Raw genomic sequence first — 21,569 nt, 5'->3', positions numbered from 1 at the left:
ACCTAGAATAATCCTAAGTTTACAAATAAATATTGATTTAACTAATTAATTGATTAAATTAACTTATTTGATATATTTAATTACATTGTCTGAAGGAAGACTGGGTGTCCTGAATGAGAGCAGGATACTAACGTATTGGGTGAGGTAGAAAAGTAATGATTATTTTTTTTCAATCAGTCAAAAGTTTTCAATCAGTCCAAAGATCACCTTTGAAGTTGTTTCCTTGGGCAGCTACACATCGTTGGAGATGCAGTTCCCACTCTTCGTAGCAGAACTGGGAGTTTTTAACCGTTACTGTCTTCAGAATGTTGCTATAGCCTTTTGGATGGATTCTAAATCCGAATTGTTGACTAATCACTTTGGTCACTTCAAAAGAGCACTAAAATTTTAATTTTCGTTCAAATGAGCCCTCTCCTGATATTCTAGGGCCATTGGTTTGATACGATTACCCCTGGAACAAACAAACACGCTCTGTTGAGATAGTGGGCCGATGTTAATTCCGATGAGACCGTCTTATCACTCCCTTACGAGTTTATATGTCTCTCCTATTCAAATACATAATTATAAAAACTAATGGTATTTAACTGCCCAGGTGTATACGTGTTTTAACATTTGTTTGTTAGTTATCATTTCTAATAGCTTTAAATTACAAGTCTTTGTCACTAGATAGTTATTTTCAAAATGCATTTTAAAACGGCTCACTAAGGCTCGTTATATTATAGCTATTGCTGCTGCTATTGCTGCTATTACAGCTATTACTGCTGCTATGATGCTAAATATAACACTTATATTGCCATTACAGGCTATCCCTTCACCATAGTCTATGATTGGCTGGCGGGTGTTCCATCTTCCACTGAATTATCTCTTCGTCCCTGGGAAGATCTTATGAAGAAAGAAGACGATTTTTCGTCGCTTGGCTTGCATCCCATATTTCGTCATTATGGACTTACGGAATTTGTCACCATTTTCCCTGAAGGGGGGCAGAGTGTCCTGAATGAAAGTAGGATAAAACTGCTGATGAGCTCTATCAGGATTGCGCTCCAAAACACCAAGTGGTAAAATTAGATTAATTTAGTTAATTCTGTTGTCGGTTTATATTTCGTCAATATGGACTTACGGAATTTGTTACCATTTTCCCTGAAGGAAGACAGGGTGTCTGCGCTTCAAAACACCAAGGGATGAAAAAAAAATCCATTAACTTATTTAATTCGATCTAATTAGTTTAATTCGTTCATTTAGTTAATTAGTTTAGTTAATCAAGTTAATCAATTTTTTCTCATGATGGATATGGTATCCTGAATAAAATCAGGCTAAAGCTGCTGATTAGCTCTCTCAGGATTGATCTCTAAAACGCCAAGTGGTAAAATAATAATAGACTAATATATTTAATTAGATTTAATCAATTGATTCAATTATTTATATATAATATATTGATTTAATTAATTCATTGATTTAATGGATTTCATTACCTTTCCTGACGGAGGACAGAGCGTCCTAAATGCGAGCAGGATAGCTCTGCAAGGATTGCGCTCCAAAACGCCAAGTGGTAAATAAGATTAGATCAATTTTTTAATAAGATTAATTATATTTTAATGAATTGATTTAATTAATTGATATAATTTCATAAACTTCATGAATTTTTCCTGAATGAGAGCAGGATAAATCTGCTGATGAGCTTTCTCAGGATTGCAATTCAAATACTAGATTAGTTTAATAAGTTTAATTAGCTAGATTAATAAGATTAGATTAACTAAATTTAATTAGATTAGTTGCATTCAATTAAACATTCTAATTAATTTCATAGTTTTCGTTAATTTTTCCTTAAAGAGGACAGGGTTTCCTGGATGAGAGTAGGGTAAAACTGTTGTGAGCTCTTTCAAAATTGTGCTCCAAAATACAAAGGGGAAACATAAGTTTATTTAAATTTATTTGATCAGACTAATCAGATTCAGTTAGTTGATTAATTTAATGACTTGACTAACCAATTTTTTTTTAATATTATCTCATTAATTTTTCCTGAAGGAGGATAGGGTGTCGTAGATGGGAGCAGGATAAAATTGCTAATGAGCTCTTTCAAGATTGCGCTTCAAAACCCCAAGTGTTCTAGATTTTATTAAGATTAAAAAATTCAATATTTGGATCAAATACATTTAGGTAGACTAGTTTTAATTGATTAGTTAATTTTCCTGGAGGAGGAAAGGATGTCTTGAATGGGAACAGGATAAAGCGCTTGGTTAGCTCTGTCAGGATTTTGCTCCTAAACACTAAGCAGTTAAATAAGATTCTATTAATTTTATTAATAATATTTATTTAGATTGAGGTTGAATTAGATTAGATTACTTATATTTAGTTAACTAATTTAGTTATTTTTTATTTTTAATTTCTACTCATTTTTTTTCTTTTTTTTGTGTGTGTATGTGTTTTTGAAATATCGAAAATTCGTAATAAAACAACCTTGTGATAAAAAATATGATAAAACTCATGTGAGTAACCAAATTAACACAAAACCCTTGGGTGACTCTAGGGCAAAGTCAACTTAGCTAATTGTTTTGTTACTTATCTTAGAGGCAAGGCGTAACGAAGATTTGTGTTCAGGTGGGGGATTATTTTCTCAAAGGGGGGCTTAAAAAAAGCATTAAAAATTTGTTAATATACATTATCTTTTTGTTTTTACGATTTGGCCAAAAATTTTGGTTGGGTGGGGGTCAAAATCCGGTATGTCCCTCCTTACGCTGTCTCCATACGGTCAGGCTCAGAAGTGTGAAAATATCAGGTACGACCTATAGGCGTACATACGATATATAATAAAAACAGGTTTTAAATGATTTTTCTTTCTCTCGGAAAGGAAGTGGCATTGGTGCTTCCAAACTTAAGCTACCTTGGCAGAAATAAAATAAACTGTAAATAAACGTCGAATGTGATATTGACAGAGGCAAATTAAATGCTTCAGTGCAATGCTCTGACCTTAAAAACGTGTTTGCTTATCACGTAGAAATATATCTTATTTCTTTTCTGAAAACAGGATTAACTCATTCAATCTAAATGCTACACCGTGAGAGAGTGAGAACCGAGAAAAATTACGAATGATGCTTTTGTTTTGCGTTTGGTGTCACTTTGAAACAGATTTTGTTGCAAATGAAATAATGCTTTGGCTACTATCTTGTCAGAAGTACCTTAATATCTAGCCACAGGACATGGAACTCCGTCTGATTCGTGTTTAAGCCAAAAAACAGTCTGCTGCCAGTTTTGCCATGGAAGATTCGCTGCACAACGACTCTAGACTTAAAAAATGGGAATGAAATCTTATGAACCTCGTTAAATATCCATACCAGAAGTAAATGCAACGCATGACGCGATTGATAAATGTTTGTGGAACCCAGAGACACCTTATCCAATTGATCAGACTTGAGGATAATTTGATGTGAAAGCACCGTCCATAGCTAGTCTTACAGACGACTGGCGATAAGTTTTTTGGATACCAGGCAGCTGCAATGAGCGGAAGTTCTGTATAGCCGCTTGCTTGAATGTAAACATGAACGATTTCTGCCAGCAATATTCCCTGAGATATTAACTGCCAGGGATATTGGGTTCGATTCGAAACATCCGCTGCAGAAGATATCTGCAAATAACTGCAAATGAACTCACAGGATGCAAGATATCAAGTGGGTCTGTGGCACACTTTGTACGAGTGACATAACAGTGACGTTTCATTGTGGCATCAGCCTAGTCAGACTATTTTCAGCAGGTCATATCAGTGCAAATTCAAAGCTCATAATGTAGTTACAAATAAATTGTTTTTGATGGTGGGCTACTGAACAAAAAGCAATTTAAGTGAACTACCAAATTTGAAAACCAATCACATTCAAACAAAAAAATTGGGCGATTCCTGTGATCCCCCTCCCAAAGCATACATTCCCTTGCCCAACTCTCTATCCTTCTTCCCTCTAATATTATATGGATCAGTAAATGAGACAATTGTTAATCAAAATATTAAGAATGGCCCGTGACTCCACCACATATATCCAGGCTTGTGATATATCCAGGCATATATACAGGCTGAGGCTTGTAAGAAGCTTGCCTTACTAAAGAAGATATTGAAGTCTTTAGAAATAGCCCCACATAAATTAAAAGACATCAAATCACTGCTTAAGTTTCTGTCAACTGAGCACACTGATTACTGCAGTAGAATAATACCAAGCCTGAAGCAAGAAGATAGTGTAAACGAAAGTTGAGAATGTGTTACATTTCCTTGCTCCAAAGAAGATGCAGTGAAGACATCGACTTCAGACCAGTACAACCGACAAGGAGTAAGAAATGAAGTAAATTATGTTTCCTTTTTCATTTATTTATATTGCTGTGAAGTTGATATCTACAACATATTAAGTAATTTAAGGCGGGGCTACTCCTCCAGGGAAAAATCTTTACTCCCAAAGTACTTATTCTCTAGACAATTCAATTCTGGTAAAAAATTTCCCCCGGACAATTAGCCTTAACATCTCCACGCGTAAAATTGAGTCGGCAAATATAGGATTTCTGACGAACCCCCAACATAAAATTTCCGCTGAAAAATTCGCCCCCGGAAACTTCCATTCCCATGGAAAAATGTATGCATACTTCCCAATAACATATACTATACATAATTAATAGACAAATCTTGCAACATAAAGACCTTCCTGAGGGGTTGTGGGAGGCTCACGATATCCCCAAAGGCATAGTTATTCGGCCTTTCAATTATGCTGAACGAAATGGCTATCTCAAAATTTTGATTGGACGATTTTGATAAAAAGGGCCGTGGGAGGGGGCCTAGCTGCCCTCCAATTTTTTGGTCACCTAAAAAGCGCACTATCATTTTTATTTCCGTCCTAATGAGCCCTCTCGTGATATTTTAAGACCGCTGAGTCGATAAAATCATCCCTGAAAAAAAAAATAATAAAAACGCACCCGTGATATTTCTTCTGGCAGAAAATACAAAATTTCACCATAGGTGCTTGAAACTTCTACAGCAGTGTTATCTGATACGCTGAATCTGATGATGTGATTTTCTTTAAGATTTCATAACTTTTAGGGGGCGTTTCCCCCTTTTTTCAAAAATCAGACGAATTTTCTCAGGCTCGTAACCTTTTGTGGGTAAGATTAAACTTCTTGAAACTTATATATTTAATCAGCATAAAACTCCCATTCCTTTGGTACATTTGTTGGTATCAACATTCTCTTTTTCAGAATTTCGGTTACTAATGAGCCGGGTCACTCCTTACTTACTGTTCGTTACCACGAACTGTCTGAAAGACAAAAAATTAAGCGAAGAAACGTTGGCAGAAATTGAAAATGAGCCATTTATCAATGTGCGTCTCATATTTACCCAAGTAACTAGATATATATTGTTGAATATTAGTTTTTTTCGATCTTTTTTTTTTATTAATTGATTTTTTTCTTCGATTTTGATTAAATAATGATGCTTAAATTATTGTTAAGTATTTGTGAATAAATTGTGGATATTGTAAAATAAAGCATAATGCCTCTTTTAAACGTTCAAAATATAATGTATAAATTGTAGTGTATTGTTGTGGAAGTTTACTTCGCATTTTATTAATTGAACTTAATTAGATTACATTAGTTGCATTCAATATATAAAAACAAAATATAATGTATAAACTGAGTGTATTTTTGTGGAAGTTTACTTCGTATTTCATTTTAGCCATGTCCCCGTTTTTATTCGGGTCTACCAAAAATGGCAAGATTGTTATGCTGGAGTGTATTTAAACAATCATATGCGAACTGATTTCGATGTTATTCATTTGAAACAAATCCCATCATCCTGCTCATACCTATCCGGTGAGTATTACTTTATTAATAATTAAATAAATTAATTACAATTAATTAATAATCTTTCTGGAGACAAATCAAAGACAATTAGAAACTTGTGAGAGTTGGATCTTCGGTGATTTAACATGGGAAGATAGACATAAATAACAAATGTAAATATTTAAATTAATCAAACTCGTTTAAGCCATGAAAATGGCTTTCTACCATTTCAGCCATGAAATGTTCCAAAACTCGGAGGATTCAACACCATGATGAGCTTTCTTGGACCAGTTGGCTACATCATTCTGGGTTCAGAGAGGTTCTTGAACTTGTCTACGTACCTAACACTGTCTCCCATCTTCTCAGCGGGAAAGCAGTCCCAGGGTAATACGTGGTCATTTTCTGGTTGATGCTGCGCTACATGCTATTCTGCTTTCTGCTACATGCTATTCTGCTAGTAATTTTTTCTGGGAACAATATTGCCAATGAAGAGGTTATAAACCTCTTTGATTGCAGATGCGATATATTGACTGGAAATCAACCAGTTATCCAAGGCTATAATTGGATTCCAGGCTATGCTCTATATTACTGCCTAATTCATAGGCTTAAAACTTTTTCACTCTCTGTAGTAGTGCTTAATACAAGGTTTCTCAACCGTACTGGACACTTGGGAATTTTCAAAACGAAAAATTCGTGGAATGTTTTTTAAGTTTATGATTTTCATGAAGTCTCTCAAATCCAACATATTAGTGAGAATTTTTCCACTAATATGTGAATATTGGAGGTATGATTAGGAGATTCACCAAAAGGAGAACCCGAAGCTGACTTGTCAATTTAATTTTTGTTTGATGTTGGGGGTTTGAGTGTGGTATTTTAAAAGGGAGGGTCTCAAGCTCAAGACGGAAGAAATCCATTAGGACAGCTTATAAAGACCTCTGAGCTTTTCTGATAATATACTCAGACATTATTCATTTTATGTCAATGTTAAAAAAGAAAGAATAATTTTTTTTTTCTTTTTGCTATTTTGACAGTCTATATTTATTAAGGAACAGATGAAAGGTAATGATGCCCATCTACTAAAATAATGCCACGTTCTCTAAAATTTAAGATTTAAAATGTAAGCTTCAGAAAGTGATGCATTGTATTTCATATGATACCCCAGAGGGATATTAAATCTTGACTTTCAAGTAGTACAGCCCAACGAGCATTGGATAGCTGACGAACCTCTACACTGAAGGATACAGAAAAAAGGTTTATCAACTAATATGTAGTGGTCTAAAAAAAGGTATTTTGCCTCAATAAAAGCTTTCTTCTAAAGAGGTAACGATAATTGAGGGTGCTTAAGGAAGCTCAAAGGTCTACCAAATGCTGTTAGTGACGGTACCAATTCCATTGGTAATAATTTTGCCTCAATAAAACTATTTTTGAAGAGGTAACTGTATTTTAAGGATGGAGGGGCTTAGGAAGTCCAAAGACCTACCAAATATATGTATTAGTTCAGATTTTGGTAATATTCTTCTTTTTTTTTAAGCTTGGGTGGAAGAGGAGTGTGCATAGGTGTGTCGGCCTCAGGTGCCTTGGTGCTACAGTGAGTTGGTAGTAGTGTTAGTAGTAGTAGTTTTTAAACTGTAGAGTAATCTCTGCAGATGAAACTAGTGTGTAATTATGCTCATTCTTGTTATCAACATGATATAAAAATCATGTTAAAATGGCATAGACGTGATTTTATCAAGCTCTTTATTTTCTAGTACTTTTCATCAAAAGAATTTGATGAAAATTCTTTCTCATCAAATTTTTCAAGCAAAAGAATTTTTATCTAAAATATAACAGATTTACTTAAACCTCGGAGGTTTAACTCCGAGGTTAAACCACCTCCTTAACTTCTCCAGAGGAGAGTCCCAGAGTCAGATTTTGAAAAATTATTACAAACAAGAAAAAGCCTAAGGATTTATCTTAGTTCGAATAGTCAGAGACGAACCTCAGGGAATCAGTCAGCTAAGTAAGTCAAATATGGTATCATACCCCAAAAAAGTAACTTTCGAAAGATGCTTATTTTATATCAACTTTTAGTTTTTATGGGCTGTGGATTCTTCATTACTTACTTTTTGCTATCTCTACAACCATGATATCGATGAAGCTTACAAAATCCCATTTAGATTGAACTATAATGATCCTTTTTATAATTAAATTAGCTATTAGTGGTAGCCCACCTTGGGCTTAAGTTCTACATTTTTGATCAGAGGCTTTGATTTGGGATTCTTAAAGGGGTTTACTTCAGTATTTCTCTAAAATATGTTTGTTTAAGTTTCCGCCAAAATTTTTGAGCCTTAAGTTCTTAACCCAGCCCTAGCTCTTAGCTCTTTAAACACCATATCTGGCTATTGATTAATTAAGGAGACAGTTTTCTTTATGTTTTTTTAGTCGTACCTTATTTTATGTTCAATGTACATTATGTTCAATGACATTATGTTCGATGAAACGTAATGTCACTGTTCTTCCAGGATTTGTGGATATGTTCAAAGCCAAAATAGAATCACCAATTTCTGAACCAGTGAATGTTTCAATCCGATTTACGTACTCTTTAACAGATGGCATGCCATGGAAATGGCCAGAGGAGGAGCTTAATGTCGACAATTTAATTAGTCATTTCAAGATAGAAGATGTTATGTCCTTTCCTTTTGGCGCAGTTATAGACCCTGTAGAGTAAGTGCAAGATGCTTACCTTTTGTCTTACCTTTTTACTTACCTTTAGTCATCCTACTTTGCTTATCTTTGACAGAATGTTGATAACGTACATCTATGTAGCCAGAGGGTAAATATCCCAGTGGTGTTTAAGTGGCCCTCCTCTTCACGAAATCTGGAAAATTACATTGATTGCGTCGTATAACAATAGAAGTAATTTATTTACAATTCACTAAAAGTAGAATAAAAAAAATATAAAGAATAAAATAGAAATCAAAATGACAAGCGCCACAATAAACTAACTGGAGAATATGGGAAAAGACCATTAAATGGCTTAAACTTCAAAGTAACGAACTGAGATCGCCCCTCGTATAGTAAGGCAAACTTCTGCCGTTAAATATGGAGCTTTTAAACTTTTTGCAGTTCAAATATTTTTTTATCACGTGGCAAATAAATTAACAGTTTCAAATACCTAAATCGGCCGAAAACGCTCTAAAACAAGCTGTGTAGTCTGAAATAGTCTTAATAACAAGATCGTTATTGGCCGTCAGTCAGCTACGGCCTTAATTTTTCTGGCGAAAGATGTTACTTCTTTGGTATTGCTTTTTGTATTTTACTTCCGTTCTTGGGTATGAATTAAATAAAAAAAAAACAAGTTTTTTCAACTGAAAGTAAGGAGCGACATTAAAACTGAAAACGAACAGAAATTACTTCGCATATGAAAGGGGCTGCTTCCTCATCAACGCCCCGCTCTTTACGCTATAGTTTGACTCTTTCTCTCAACTCTTCTTTTTAAAACAGTAAAAAACTTTTTTATTCTCATGTTTTTATTACACATATGAGAGGGTTCGCCCCCTCGTCAGTACCTCTCTCTTTACACTAAATCTTAAATTTTGGCCCAATTCATTAAGAATGACCCCTGAATCACAAAAGCCGTAGAATAAATAGTTGACATTACTAAAAATACTTTAGCGTAAAGAGCGAGGTATTAGGAGGAGGTGAGCCCCTCATATGGGTAATACTTTCTGTTCGTTTTAAGTTTTAATGCTGCTCCTTACTTCCAGCTGAAAAAAACATTTTCATATTTATTTTTTCATTGTTTTTTTTTTTAATAATGCTAGTAAATCCTGCGCTTCCTTCATGGAAATTTTCTTCCCCCATGACTCCTCCAGTATATCCCCCTCTTTTCAACCCCTCACCCCAACCAAAAAATCCTCCTGAAAACACCTGTACACCCCAATAACCATTACTATATGTAAGCACTGGTCAAAGTTCGCAACTTGTAGCCCCTCCCACGGGGACTGTGGGGGAGTAAGTCGTCCCCAAAGACATAGTTATAAGGTTTTTCGACTATGCTGAATAAAATGGCTATCTCAGAATTTTGATCCGTTGACTTTGGGAAAATAATTAGCATGGGAGGGGGCCTAGGTGCCCTCCAATTTTTTGGCCACTTAAAAAGGGCACTAGAACTTTTCATTTCCGTTAGAATGAGCCCTCTCGCAACATTCTAGGACAACTGGGTCGATACGATCACCCCTGGGAAAAACAAACAAATAAACACGCATCCGTGATCTGCCTTCTGGCAAAAAATACAAAATTCCACATTTTTGTAGATAGGAGCTTGAAACTTCTACAGTAGGGTTCTCTGATATGCTGAATCTGATGGTGTAATTTTCGTTAAGATTCTATGACTTTTAGGGGGTGTTTCCCCCTATTTTCTAAAATAACACAAATTTTCTCAGGCTCGTAACTTTTGGTGCGTAAGACTAAACTTGATGAAACTTATATATTTAAAATCAGCATTAAAATGCGATTCTTTTGATGTAGCTATTGGTATCAAAATTCCATTTTTTAGAGTTTTGGTTTCTATTGAGCCGGGTCGCTCCTTACTACAGTTCGTTACCACGAACTGTTTGATGTGAACAATGGCAAAGACCAACCTTAACGCTGAATAATGCTGCTAAACGAAATGGTTAAGAAATGATTTTCTTAACCATTATATGGTTAGCATCATATGATTTATCTTTTTTATATCCTATAATATCCTTCTGTCATAATGGTTTCGCTGGTATTCTCATGAAACTGGAAGAAGCTATCCTTATCATTTTGATAATAATATATAACTTTATCGTAGATCATGCAATGATCTATGCGTAATGATGAACCAGAATAGTCGTATTATTATTCGTCATACACGACTATTATTCTTCTAGCGAAAACTACCTAAGGACTATTACGATGAGATTAAAATCGGCTTTTCGTTCCTATCCTGTCAAGGAATAGCTGTTCCTAGTGAACCTTAGTATCTTGTGTGTTTGTGGTGAGGGGGGAGGAGAGTAATTCCTCCTTACGTATACCCTGTGTTTACAATTGTGGCTTGATTATATTTCACACCAGTCTCTAGAGAAACTGTCTGAACTTTGACAATGTAGAAGATGGATTGAATAATTTTTGGAAAATAGTTTGTGAAGACCCTGATAGTGTCTTAGAAAAGGAAGTTAGAAACGCAGCTAAGAATATTAGTGAAAATCCTTTATGTTTAATAGAGACAGGATGAACGTAAGGGAAGCGGAGTAAGTATTGAAATATGAATTAAGGAGGTGTAAATTGGAGGCAAGTAGATAAAATTGCTGGACACCTGGAAGATGCAGCCAGACGGCATAATAGTGAAATGCTGTACTGGCATGTTAATAAATTGTTAAGGAACAGACGTTCTGGAGTTGTCCCAGTTAAAAATGGGAAAAAGTCTTGATAAGGAAAGAGTTAAAGAGAGATGGGCCGACCATTTTGAGAATGTAAAAAGCCATGATAGGATTACAGCAAAATATATAGAAAAGAATGAAAAAGTTTGTGATACTTTGTATGTGAAGAAGAATTTTTTTTATGAGGATATATCTTTAAAAGTCCTTAAACATCTCTCTATTATGTTGCAGTGCCCACTAGCGGTGACAGAAAAAATCAGGAAAAAAGAATAGGAGACACCTCACTGTATTCCACATGAAAAACTGGTAAAATTTACTAATCAAACAAAAAACACTGCATCTAATACCAAACACCAAATCCTTCCCCACCCTCCTAAAAGGCTGTATGGTTGGGAATGAGGGGAGACTAGCCGGGATATTTACCCTGTTGCTTAAGATGGGGGACTTTAGTTCTTCTAATTGGATGTTCGACTCTATTAATTCCAATGGTACAGTTTTTATTTTGGTCTGACACCATCTTGTGGGGTTTCAGGCTATTTTTCGAAATTACCACCAGTTTATTTTCACAACGAATTTTTATCATGAAGGTTAATTGAAATGATAGTTATCATTCCTGAATTAATTTCAAATGATGCTCCTTCCTCACTTGACAGTTCTTTTTAAAGTATTTTTAGATTTTTGGTTAATATGGGCTAGAGTTTGTTTGCCCCTAGGGGACCAACCTTAATAGGAAACATTTCCGTCTTTTAATGATTTTCAGCAAATTTTGACGTATTTTTGACTCTAAAAAGAGGCAAAGAAGATTTCAAAAATGTGATTTGGTAGATGGATAATCTACCAATAATCTACCGAATCTGAGCTATCAAAGGATAGCAAAATATTTTGTTTACGTTGAAAAGCTTAAACTACAGGACTGCAGAAAATAAAGGAATAACAGAAATATAATAATTTAATATTTGTATTTTCTAATGATTATATGATAATTTAATGTCTGTATTTCATATTTATTATATTATAATTTATTATTTTAATATCATCATAATTTTCAGGAAAAAAAAACAGAAAACAGAGCTGCCAAAACCTTCCACATAAATCTTAATCTTACAAATAAATTGGCAAATCTAGCCATCTGGCAAATTTTTTAAATATAAACCTAGTGATAAAAAAAAACAAGTCCTGTGGTGGCGCAGTGGATTTGACCTTAGCTTGGTAATACGGGACCCAGAGATCGAATCACGCTACAGGAATACGCTGCAGGGCCGACGCAGGGACCTTAGTAGTCAAGAAGCGTTGTTAATTCTTAAAAAAAAATATTAAAGATACAAGAAAAGCTTGTGGTTGCAGCGATAGTTCTAACCTAGTAAAGAACCAAAAAAAAACGAGCTAAAAAGAAGAAATGGCTAGTGAGGAAAAGTAGCCATTCATAGCTGGTTCAGGAATGGTAATTATTATCTTGATTAGTCTTAACAGCAAAATGTTATTTTGAAATTTTTATAGGATTAGTCAGCAGTGTCACATTTTCTTTGTAGTGTTTTATTTATTTTTGTAATTTTTTATTTATTTTTATAATTTATTTTTGTAGTGTTTTTTTGTAATGTTTTGTTTTCTTTTGTATTTATAATGTTTATTTTCCTCTATGGTCGCACAGGGTGGCAGGCTTGATGGCCACCATTGCCACCATTGTTCCCGATTTAATTGCCAAATTCAACAATTTCAATTCCTTTATGAAGCAACTTTTTGAGTTGAAAAAATCATTTTTTCTTAACAACAGCAAAAGGTATGGCCGACGACAATGACTATTTAATAGGTTAGCTAGTCATGGCTGTGAAAATTGGATGAAGTAACAGTACCATCAATCCCTTCCCTCGATTTTTTTTTCCAGATTTTGGAAAAAAAAACCTTTTGTGGGGTATTATTCTTTTAAAATATCTTTTTGGTGTTTTTATGGAAAAAAATTAATCCCCCTTTAGATTTTAACAATGAATTTGAAACCCCCCCCCCCCAAAAAAAAAAAAAAATTCCTGAATTGACACCAGTGTGAAGTAAGAAACCAATGTGAACATGAACGACAATTAAAATTATTCATAGATGCAATCGACGATTGTTACCAGTCGTAGCAACTATTTTGTTTGAACCTGTTTTGAACCCTGTTTGAAGCATTTTTTTAACTATTTTGGTAATATTTATTACATTTATTTTAGGAAAGTCACGCTATTTTGCTTATGGCTACATCTTACCGAAGATTCTGTGGTTGAATCGGAAATATATAGTGATTTAAACCCACTTCAGGCTCCAGTTTGGAAAGTGCAGGTAATAATTCAAAATATAGAATTCAAAAATAGAATAAAAACACAGACAAAAGATAGAAAAAACTGGAATACATATTATATTTTTATTAATTCATGCAACAAAACGAATAGATCTGGTAAAGATCAATGCTAGTAGGTCAATTGGCTTGTAGGTAATGGTTCAACCACTTGTTGTTGTTGGTGTAATTGAATGGAGCTTCCAGAATTTCTTCTCTATGCTCTAGGATCGTTTTTCTGTTTTATCATCAACCTAGAAAAACCAAAAAAAAAAGAAAGAAAAATCTTCACAATCATGCTTCGTCATACTGATTTATCTACTACACACAAACTAACAATTAGTCTAATACCCTTTAAAAAATCATAAAATATCAACTATTCCAATTATAAATAATGAACTATAATTAACAATTATAATTAAGTGGTTCAACCACTTAAATCAAACTAGTTAAATCACATTATGCAAATAAAAAAGAAAAGATGATACGGAAAGTTCTAAAGAAGAAGAAGAAGCACGAACCATTTTCACCGACAGCCTACTCTCCCCTTGAGTCACCACAGAAAAGCAATTTGCATGTTTCTTTACAAAAAATAACTATTTAACTTTTGCAACAACTTTAAGTATTCAAATAAATGACTATTCAACTATACAAAATTGACTTGTAACAGTCATACAAAATTGGGCTGTTATACCTTAAAATCCAAGTTTAAAATGATTTGTGAAATTGATGGTATTCAACGAAATATTAACGCCATACAAGAACGTAATAATTCCAAGAAATAACCGATAATGTAGTATCATCAGTATACAAGTATTAAGTTACTCCAATTACTTAATAACTGGATATTAAATATAATCGTTGATAAACTTGCGTTTGAGTTTGTCATTCTTTAGCATCAAAATTTCTTCCCTTGATCCATGTTGATTCATACGTGATCTATGGAGCCCAGTGTTGCTGGATTTTCCAAATTGTCTATTAATTGACTTCAAACCGAACTGTTAAACTTGACTCATTGCCGCTCACTACATAAGAGCAAAGTGGTTCAGCTGGGGGGAGGGCAGGACATTAGTCACCCAGAAATGCCTCTGTGAGAATGCTAAACTTTCTGGTGATTTTAACCAGACAAAGAAAGCTTGGGTAGCCTCCAATCTTTCTCTTAATCAGATTGTGAACATTCCCACTCACTCGTCTGGTAGTACCCTCAATCTGATCCTTACAAATACTAAGGACCTATACCATGTAAGGTATAGGAGAAACGCCCAGTTTCCCAAGGCCAAGAGTTCTGTGAGAAAACCCAAGCTTTCACGGATCACTACTAGACCAATTACTGACTCTACAATTCATATATATGGCCGCTGGATTCCCAAATATGACGTCCCAGAGGTTTCTGTGGACCGTTTCTCTATAGCAAAGGGTGTGTACTCTCAGTGAAAAGTTGTACTCCAAATACGTCGAGACATTTCAAACAAAGACTGTGGTTAAAAGTGAATACGACAAGCCATGGGTTACGCCCACTATTAAGGCCCTGATACGTGAATGCAGCCGCCTTTATTCGAGTGTCAAGGGAAATCAAGGAGCGACCAAAAGAAACCTATTTGTTAACATTATCAAAAATACAAAACGCAAGTATGGTCGTGAAAACTTTGACCCATTGCTCGACACTGAGCCTGCAAAGTGGCACCGCTCGGTCAAAGTGATTAGTGGATATGTTTCGAGAACCAGTGTCAAGATATCTGACAATAATGGGCGAATACTGGGGTCCAGTGACGTTAGTGCATTTCTCTCCTCTATTTGCACCACTTTTCCAGCCGTTACCCCCCAGGAAAAAGCCTCGCTTCTTGATACCACTTTAAGTGGTAGGGCTAGGAGATTTCTAGTTAAGATTTTCAGCCCTAACACTAATGAGATCTGAAGATGTAGATGCTTGTCAGCTATAAATCTAAGTGTGAAAATCTGGTTGAAACAAACTCTTTCCAAGGGCTAATTTAGGGGACCCCCCCCCCCCCGAGATTTTTTTGGTGCCCTCATTCAGTTTTTTCATCCACTCATTCAGTTAGTTTGTTTCCTACAGAAATCAGTCTAATGTCTCTGTAGTTACTACACTCGCTCTTATCACCTTTCTTATAAAGTTGCGCAATTAAAGTTACTAGTCCTAAAATTACTAGTTATTTCTTGAAGTAAGGGGAAAGGAGATGTAACTTCTCCCTTTTCAAAAATCTAAAATATAGTGATGGTTTACCTTATCATTTTAGGTTAATATTAATTAGACTAATTAAACTAATCTAAACCTAAGTTAATACTAATTAGGTTAATATGTTACATCTATTACTTTACAATTTGATGTAACAGTTTAAGCTACTCAGAATTTGCTACTCAAATAAAAGCCACTCAAAGAAAGCTTTAGATTTATTTCGTATAAAAAATCAACACCTGGTGGCAGCATGTCCTTGAAAATTCAGGGGTTTTCCTGCAGCTTAAAATTAAAATTTAAGTAATAATTTTGTTATTAGATAACAATTTGAAATAGATGGGAGTTGTTTTGATATCTTAGAATTTTCATCTAGTGGTGTTCTCTCGGTATTTTGGTCAAATTTGTTTGTAGCCATAACGGTGTAAAGAGCTCGCTGCTCCTGTGCGGTTGTTAAAAAGGTCCTAGAACTTATTATGTCCCTTAAATGATCCACATGAAAAAAAGAATAAATACGCTTGCATAACCTTGGCTATACCTTGGCTAACTCTTGGCTATAGTTCAACGGTCACCGCTCATTACTGTGAATGGTTTGATAGAAATATGGTTCAGTAAGTTTTTGGTAAGTTATATTACCAAATTTTTGAACTGTGGGTCTTTTTTTTTCTTTTTTTTACTGTTGACATGGATTACCTTTTATTTTTATTAACTTTTAAGATTAACGGAAATAATACTTACCATTCCTGAGTCAGATTCAGGTGGAGGTTTTTTTTCTCATTTGGTAATTTTTTTTCCAAATGCGTTTCAATTTGTGGTTACTATGGCCTATAGCTCGTCTTTTAAGAGGTCGCAGGTGCAGCTGTAAACACGATGAAAGGTTACTATAAACGTTTTCAAATAATATTTTGGCTGCCTCTAAAAATCCTGGAGCAAAGTTTTGTTCCATTGGTTTTTAAAACTGAATTTTAAATTTGTTTCTTAGGCCTTATAAAACTGTACTAGAGGTTATGAAATTGCTATCGACTATGAGAGAAAGAAGTTTAAACGTACATTAATTAATTACTATTTAAATATAAAATATTTAATAACATATAATTACATAATTAAAACGTGAAACATAAGTTAATAAGTATTGTGTGCCTCAATGAGAATATACTAAGTACGACAAGGCCCTTTGTGTAGTCTGTGTGACAAATTGAGATACAACAAACACAATTTGAGACATGTTTGATAAAATGAAGAATTTTGAACTTCTACTAGACAACTGGACCTCCTCGTTGATAAATTTCTTGTGAGCAATCAAAATTATCCTAATTGTACTGATTCTGTCATGTCATGTCAAATTGACATTTTTGAAATGACAAACACATTTCAAGGCAGTTGAGATTGTCACGAGAAAACTGAAAAATGGCTTGACCTCATTAATTTTGCATGCGATGACAATGGTAGGCAATAATAATTTTGTAATGACATGCAACGTGCCATTTTGTGTTTCAGTTTAAACCAACCCGACACTGTCAATACAGAATCTTTTTTCAAAAGTTTCAAAAAAGTTGACACAATATAACTGATTGGAGATAAAGACAAACGAAGTAATGTCATAATAAAGTAATAGCACCATTGATATATGAATAGGATTAAAGTTGTAATGAAAAAAAGATAAATCACCAAGAGAGGCAAAGGGGGAAAGAAAGTGAAAGATACTAATGACAAGTTAAAGTGAAGAAATGAAAAGTTGAAAAATAATTCAAAATAGTCTATTAATTTCTCTTCTTCAGAAACAACTAATACGATTATTTTTAAACTGTAAAGTTGTGTGTTAAATCAACAAAAATTTCAAAGGTTGGAGTATAGATTGCTGAATGTCCTAACAAAAACAATTTTCTAGGTATCTTATAAAGAAGCTGTTGTTGGCAGGCTTTCAGAGTCCTTACAAACATTTCTTAAGATCTGCAGACAAAGAGATACTGTGAAGAAACTCTTGGGTACTACTTACAAACCAAATCCAAGCTCAGGTAATTTTACTTGAAGAAACTCTATAAACTCTCTAGTGTTTAAAATGCTCTCTAAAAACGCAGAAGAAATTCTTGAGTACTGCTTAAAAACCAAATTTAAGTTCTGTTAGTTTTAGCTGAAGGAACTCTATACCTCTATACCCTATAAACTCTATAAAAATTTTACTCTATGCTATACCCTACACTATATAATCTATACTCTATGCATCTATAAACTGAGTAATCTATAAGAAGTTCTATAGAAATACCGTGGAGAAACTCTCTGGCACTGCTTACAAACCAAATCCAAACTCAAGAAAATCCAAATCTCTATACTCTATAAACTCTGTACTATAGATTATACACCATATACACTATAATTCTATAAATTCTGTGCTCATAAATAAAGTTACTCTATAAAAATATCGTGAAAAACTTCTTGGCTGCTATTTACAAACCAAATTCTCAATTGTTTTCTGTTTAAACCTTTTTTTAATCTTTGAGGAAAAACAAAACCAGGTCTAACTATTTAAAACTTACTGTTTGAAATTTTCTAGTTGAATACATTAATTTTAAAAAAACTTTTCCGTAAAAGAAGTTTTTTAGAGAAAAGTAAAGATCAACACTAAACTCAGGACAAGGGAAATAAATTCAGATAGTTATGCAAGCTTGAAACAAACATCCATCAGTGTCAATAGATAAATGAAACCAAAAACGAATAGAAATTACACTAATTAATCAATTGAAACTTAAAGCGAAGAGAAACTACCACAAACAGGAATAGGGCTCACGTCCCCTTCTAAAGGTCAGAACATCTTTTGTGCTTGGCTGCAAATAATGTCATTTCGAGCAGTGTGTTTTTGTTTGTCATAACGTCAACAAAAAAGGAATGAAAATCATCATAATAACCGTTCCCTTTCGCCTGAATCGTTGGGTTTACTCCAAATCAATTACAAAATAAAGTCGTTGGCACTCCCACAAAGTGAGGGGGTAGAGGTTGACCGTCAGGGGGAGTCAAACTACTTACAAATAACCGTTTCTTTCTATCTTTATAAGAGGAGTAACTATTTTTGTAGCGGTCAAAACTACCCGAGCTGTTTTGTTCTCAGTGCACATGCCCGCTGAAGATCAAGATATAGCCTCTTGAGAGAAATATGATTGGACTTATAGCATCCTAGCTAGCTATGTCAAGTATTTCTTCAATGATAAGCTTACATGTATTCCAGTAGGTTATATGTACACTATCAGGTTACAGCAGCCCTCAGTCGCTAGGTTTACTAGGCTCGTGCCCTGTCTTGAGGCTATTACAGGACGATTCTTGTTACACATATATCCACATTTCTAGGGTAACATCGTCTCTGTACTTCGAAGGAGCTTTCTTCAAGCTCCTTCAAGCTCCTGTCTCTGTACTTCGAAGGAGCATACTTTCTTCGAAGGAGCTGATACCCCTAACTTTTGCACATTAATACTTCGATATGTGTTTCTAACCATGATCGTAATCCACCTGTGTCCAGACTGTAGCCAAAGCTGAACAAATGGATGATTAACACGGAGTTGAAATGGATTGACCTATTTCTGTGCAAAGCTGCAATTTATGATATTTTGTCAAAAATTAAGATACAATTTCAACTGTTATAGTCTAATTCAGAGGGTTCCAAAGATGAAAAAGACTTCTGCTCAATATACCTCTGAGTCGTGCCTGCACTGCGTTGCGCTGAAATGGTAGATGTGCCTACACGACACATGCCTTGTGGCTTTGAAATTTCCCGTCGGTCACAAAAACCTGCCCTGTTGGAAGCTTGTAGTGCGCCTAACTTCTGGCATAGATTATGGACCAAGTATGGTAGGTGTAGGCAGGGTTTTGTGGCTCCGAAGGTTCCCGTTGGTCACAAAAACCTGCCCTGTTGGAAGCTTGTAGTGCGCCTAACTTCTGGCATAGATTATGGACCAAGTATGGTCGGCCTAGGCATGGTGTTGTGGCTCTGAAGTTTCCCGTTGGTAACAAACCCTGCCGTGTTGGAAGCTTGTAAGCCTAACTTCTGGCATAAATTATGGACCAATTATGGTAGGCCTAGGCATGGTGTCGACAACTATATTTTGTGATTAACAAAAAGGAAGGTGCTGAAATGTCTTTCGTAGAATATGGCAATAGAGTGACCCTAATGTTGTGTGGAAGTACATAAAGCTGAGATTTGAACACCCCTGAAAGCACGAAAGTGATTGGATTAAATATTTTGTGAGCTCCCAAACCTCAGTATGAGTCTGAGCTTGATTACTGTCTTGGTCTACTGCCCGTCGGTTATGGTCACGTTGTCACATTCTCTAAAGTATATGGAGCTGTTGTAAAGATGAAAATAAGCAGTGGCATTTTGGGCTTCATAATATGGGGGGGGGCATGGTATACCTTAATGACCTTAAGTTGAAAACTGTTCATTTTAGTTTCATTGATTTTATCCTCTCGTAAGTTGTTTTTTCTTATTTTTATTGCTGAGGACGGCCCTTGGACATAGGGCCGAAATATTCATTCTAATTTGTTTCCCACTATCTTAAAAAATTCCCTATTGTTCTTCTTGTTTTTGTTGTTTGGGGGGGGGGGTTAAACGCCGGCCATCAAACTTAACAATATTCATATAAACAAATTTTGATGCGTTTTTTTCAAGTTTCTTTTTATGTACCCCCTACTCCTCCTTAAAAAAAATCCTGGACGTCCCCTGGGGTGAGTTAGAGTATATTTATTAGTTTTTTCGGTATCACTCTTGTTTGTGGGCTCTTCTAGAGGGAACACTTTAATAATAGATTTCTATTTTATAATGTGAAGAAAACTTAAGTTATACAGATTTTCTGGGTCGTTTATCATTTCCAGTATCATTATTTTATTTTTCACATGTACTCGTATTTCAAAAATTTGCGTAGATTTATTCACACGAAAAGCCCAATTGGGCCACGGGGACATACACAAAGCAAGTGAAAAAATGCAGCAACAAACATAGACTGAAAAGACATTTAAACTAATTATTTAAGAAAACATCACGATACCTCATACCTACCCGGACGGACTTTCAAAGGCAGTGTGATCTTTTTCATTACAGACAACTAAGAAGAAATTCTTTAGCTTATTATTTAAATAAAGAAACCATCTTAGCACCTTTTATTCTATCGGGGATTTGATTCTATCAGAGGAGCCATACCATGCGAAATATATAACACGGCTATACCTCTCAGTGCTTCATTTCTCGTAGACTAGCTTATCCGTGTTCCTTGTTCAGTGCGGACGATAATGGATAGAAAATAAATTAACGAATAACGTGGTCTAATATGCTGATTCTAAGAGCAAACTGAAAGTTATCGATGCTAAAATTAGACGAAGTATGTATATCGATTGTTCTCGATTTATATTATATCGATATTTCTATAAGGCTCAACCCAAACTCAATTCAACTTATTGCTATCATTTAATTGTTTTTCTATCAGTTTAAAACTGTTTTTAATATTCAATATTTTTCAGATATACAAGTTTTGTATTTTGAGGTCTTTTAACCATTGTATCACCAATTTAAAAAAGTATGACCAATTTAAGCTGAAAGTATTAATTAGAAGAAAATGCTAATTTGCGGCTAGGTCCTTAACGTCCTCTTCTTTGATTGTTTTGATGCATTTACTTTTGTATTTTTAACATTGAGAATGCTTATTTATTTTCTCTGTTTTGCTCTTCTTAGTACTAGTCCATTGCGATGAGGAGCATGCGTAGCTGTGTTGGCCTCAGGTGGCTTGGTGCTGCAGTGATTGACTAGTAGTAGTAGCATTGGTACTCCAATTCGTGTTTGATATGCAATGTCGCAAATAAATTATTATTATCGTTATTATTAATATTTTTACTGACTATTATTCCAATA

General features: G+C 34.7%; 1 protein-coding gene across 2 annotated transcripts in view; it reads left to right on the top strand.

Moving 5' to 3' along the window:
- The window catches only part of LOC136033564 (rab3 GTPase-activating protein catalytic subunit-like), a 424,515-nt gene that overhangs the window by 32,666 nt on the left and 370,280 nt on the right, over positions 1–21,569 (top strand). For both annotated transcript variants that reach the window (XM_065714323.1, XM_065714322.1), the window contains 5 exons: positions 803–1,055; positions 5,696–5,832; positions 8,304–8,505; positions 13,388–13,496; positions 17,571–17,697. In XM_065714323.1, the coding sequence (XP_065570395.1) occupies positions 803–1,055; positions 5,696–5,832; positions 8,304–8,505; positions 13,388–13,496; positions 17,571–17,697 (828 nt within the window). The remainder of the gene's footprint in view (positions 1–802; positions 1,056–5,695; positions 5,833–8,303; positions 8,506–13,387; positions 13,497–17,570; positions 17,698–21,569) is intronic.

The sequence above is a fragment of the Artemia franciscana genome, chromosome 12 (assembly GCF_032884065.1).
Source record: "Artemia franciscana chromosome 12, ASM3288406v1, whole genome shotgun sequence".
Lineage (NCBI taxonomy): Eukaryota > Metazoa > Arthropoda > Branchiopoda > Anostraca > Artemiidae > Artemia > Artemia franciscana.
The sequence above is the reverse complement of the archived record's forward strand: the minus strand, read 5'-3'. Positions and strand labels throughout refer to the sequence as shown.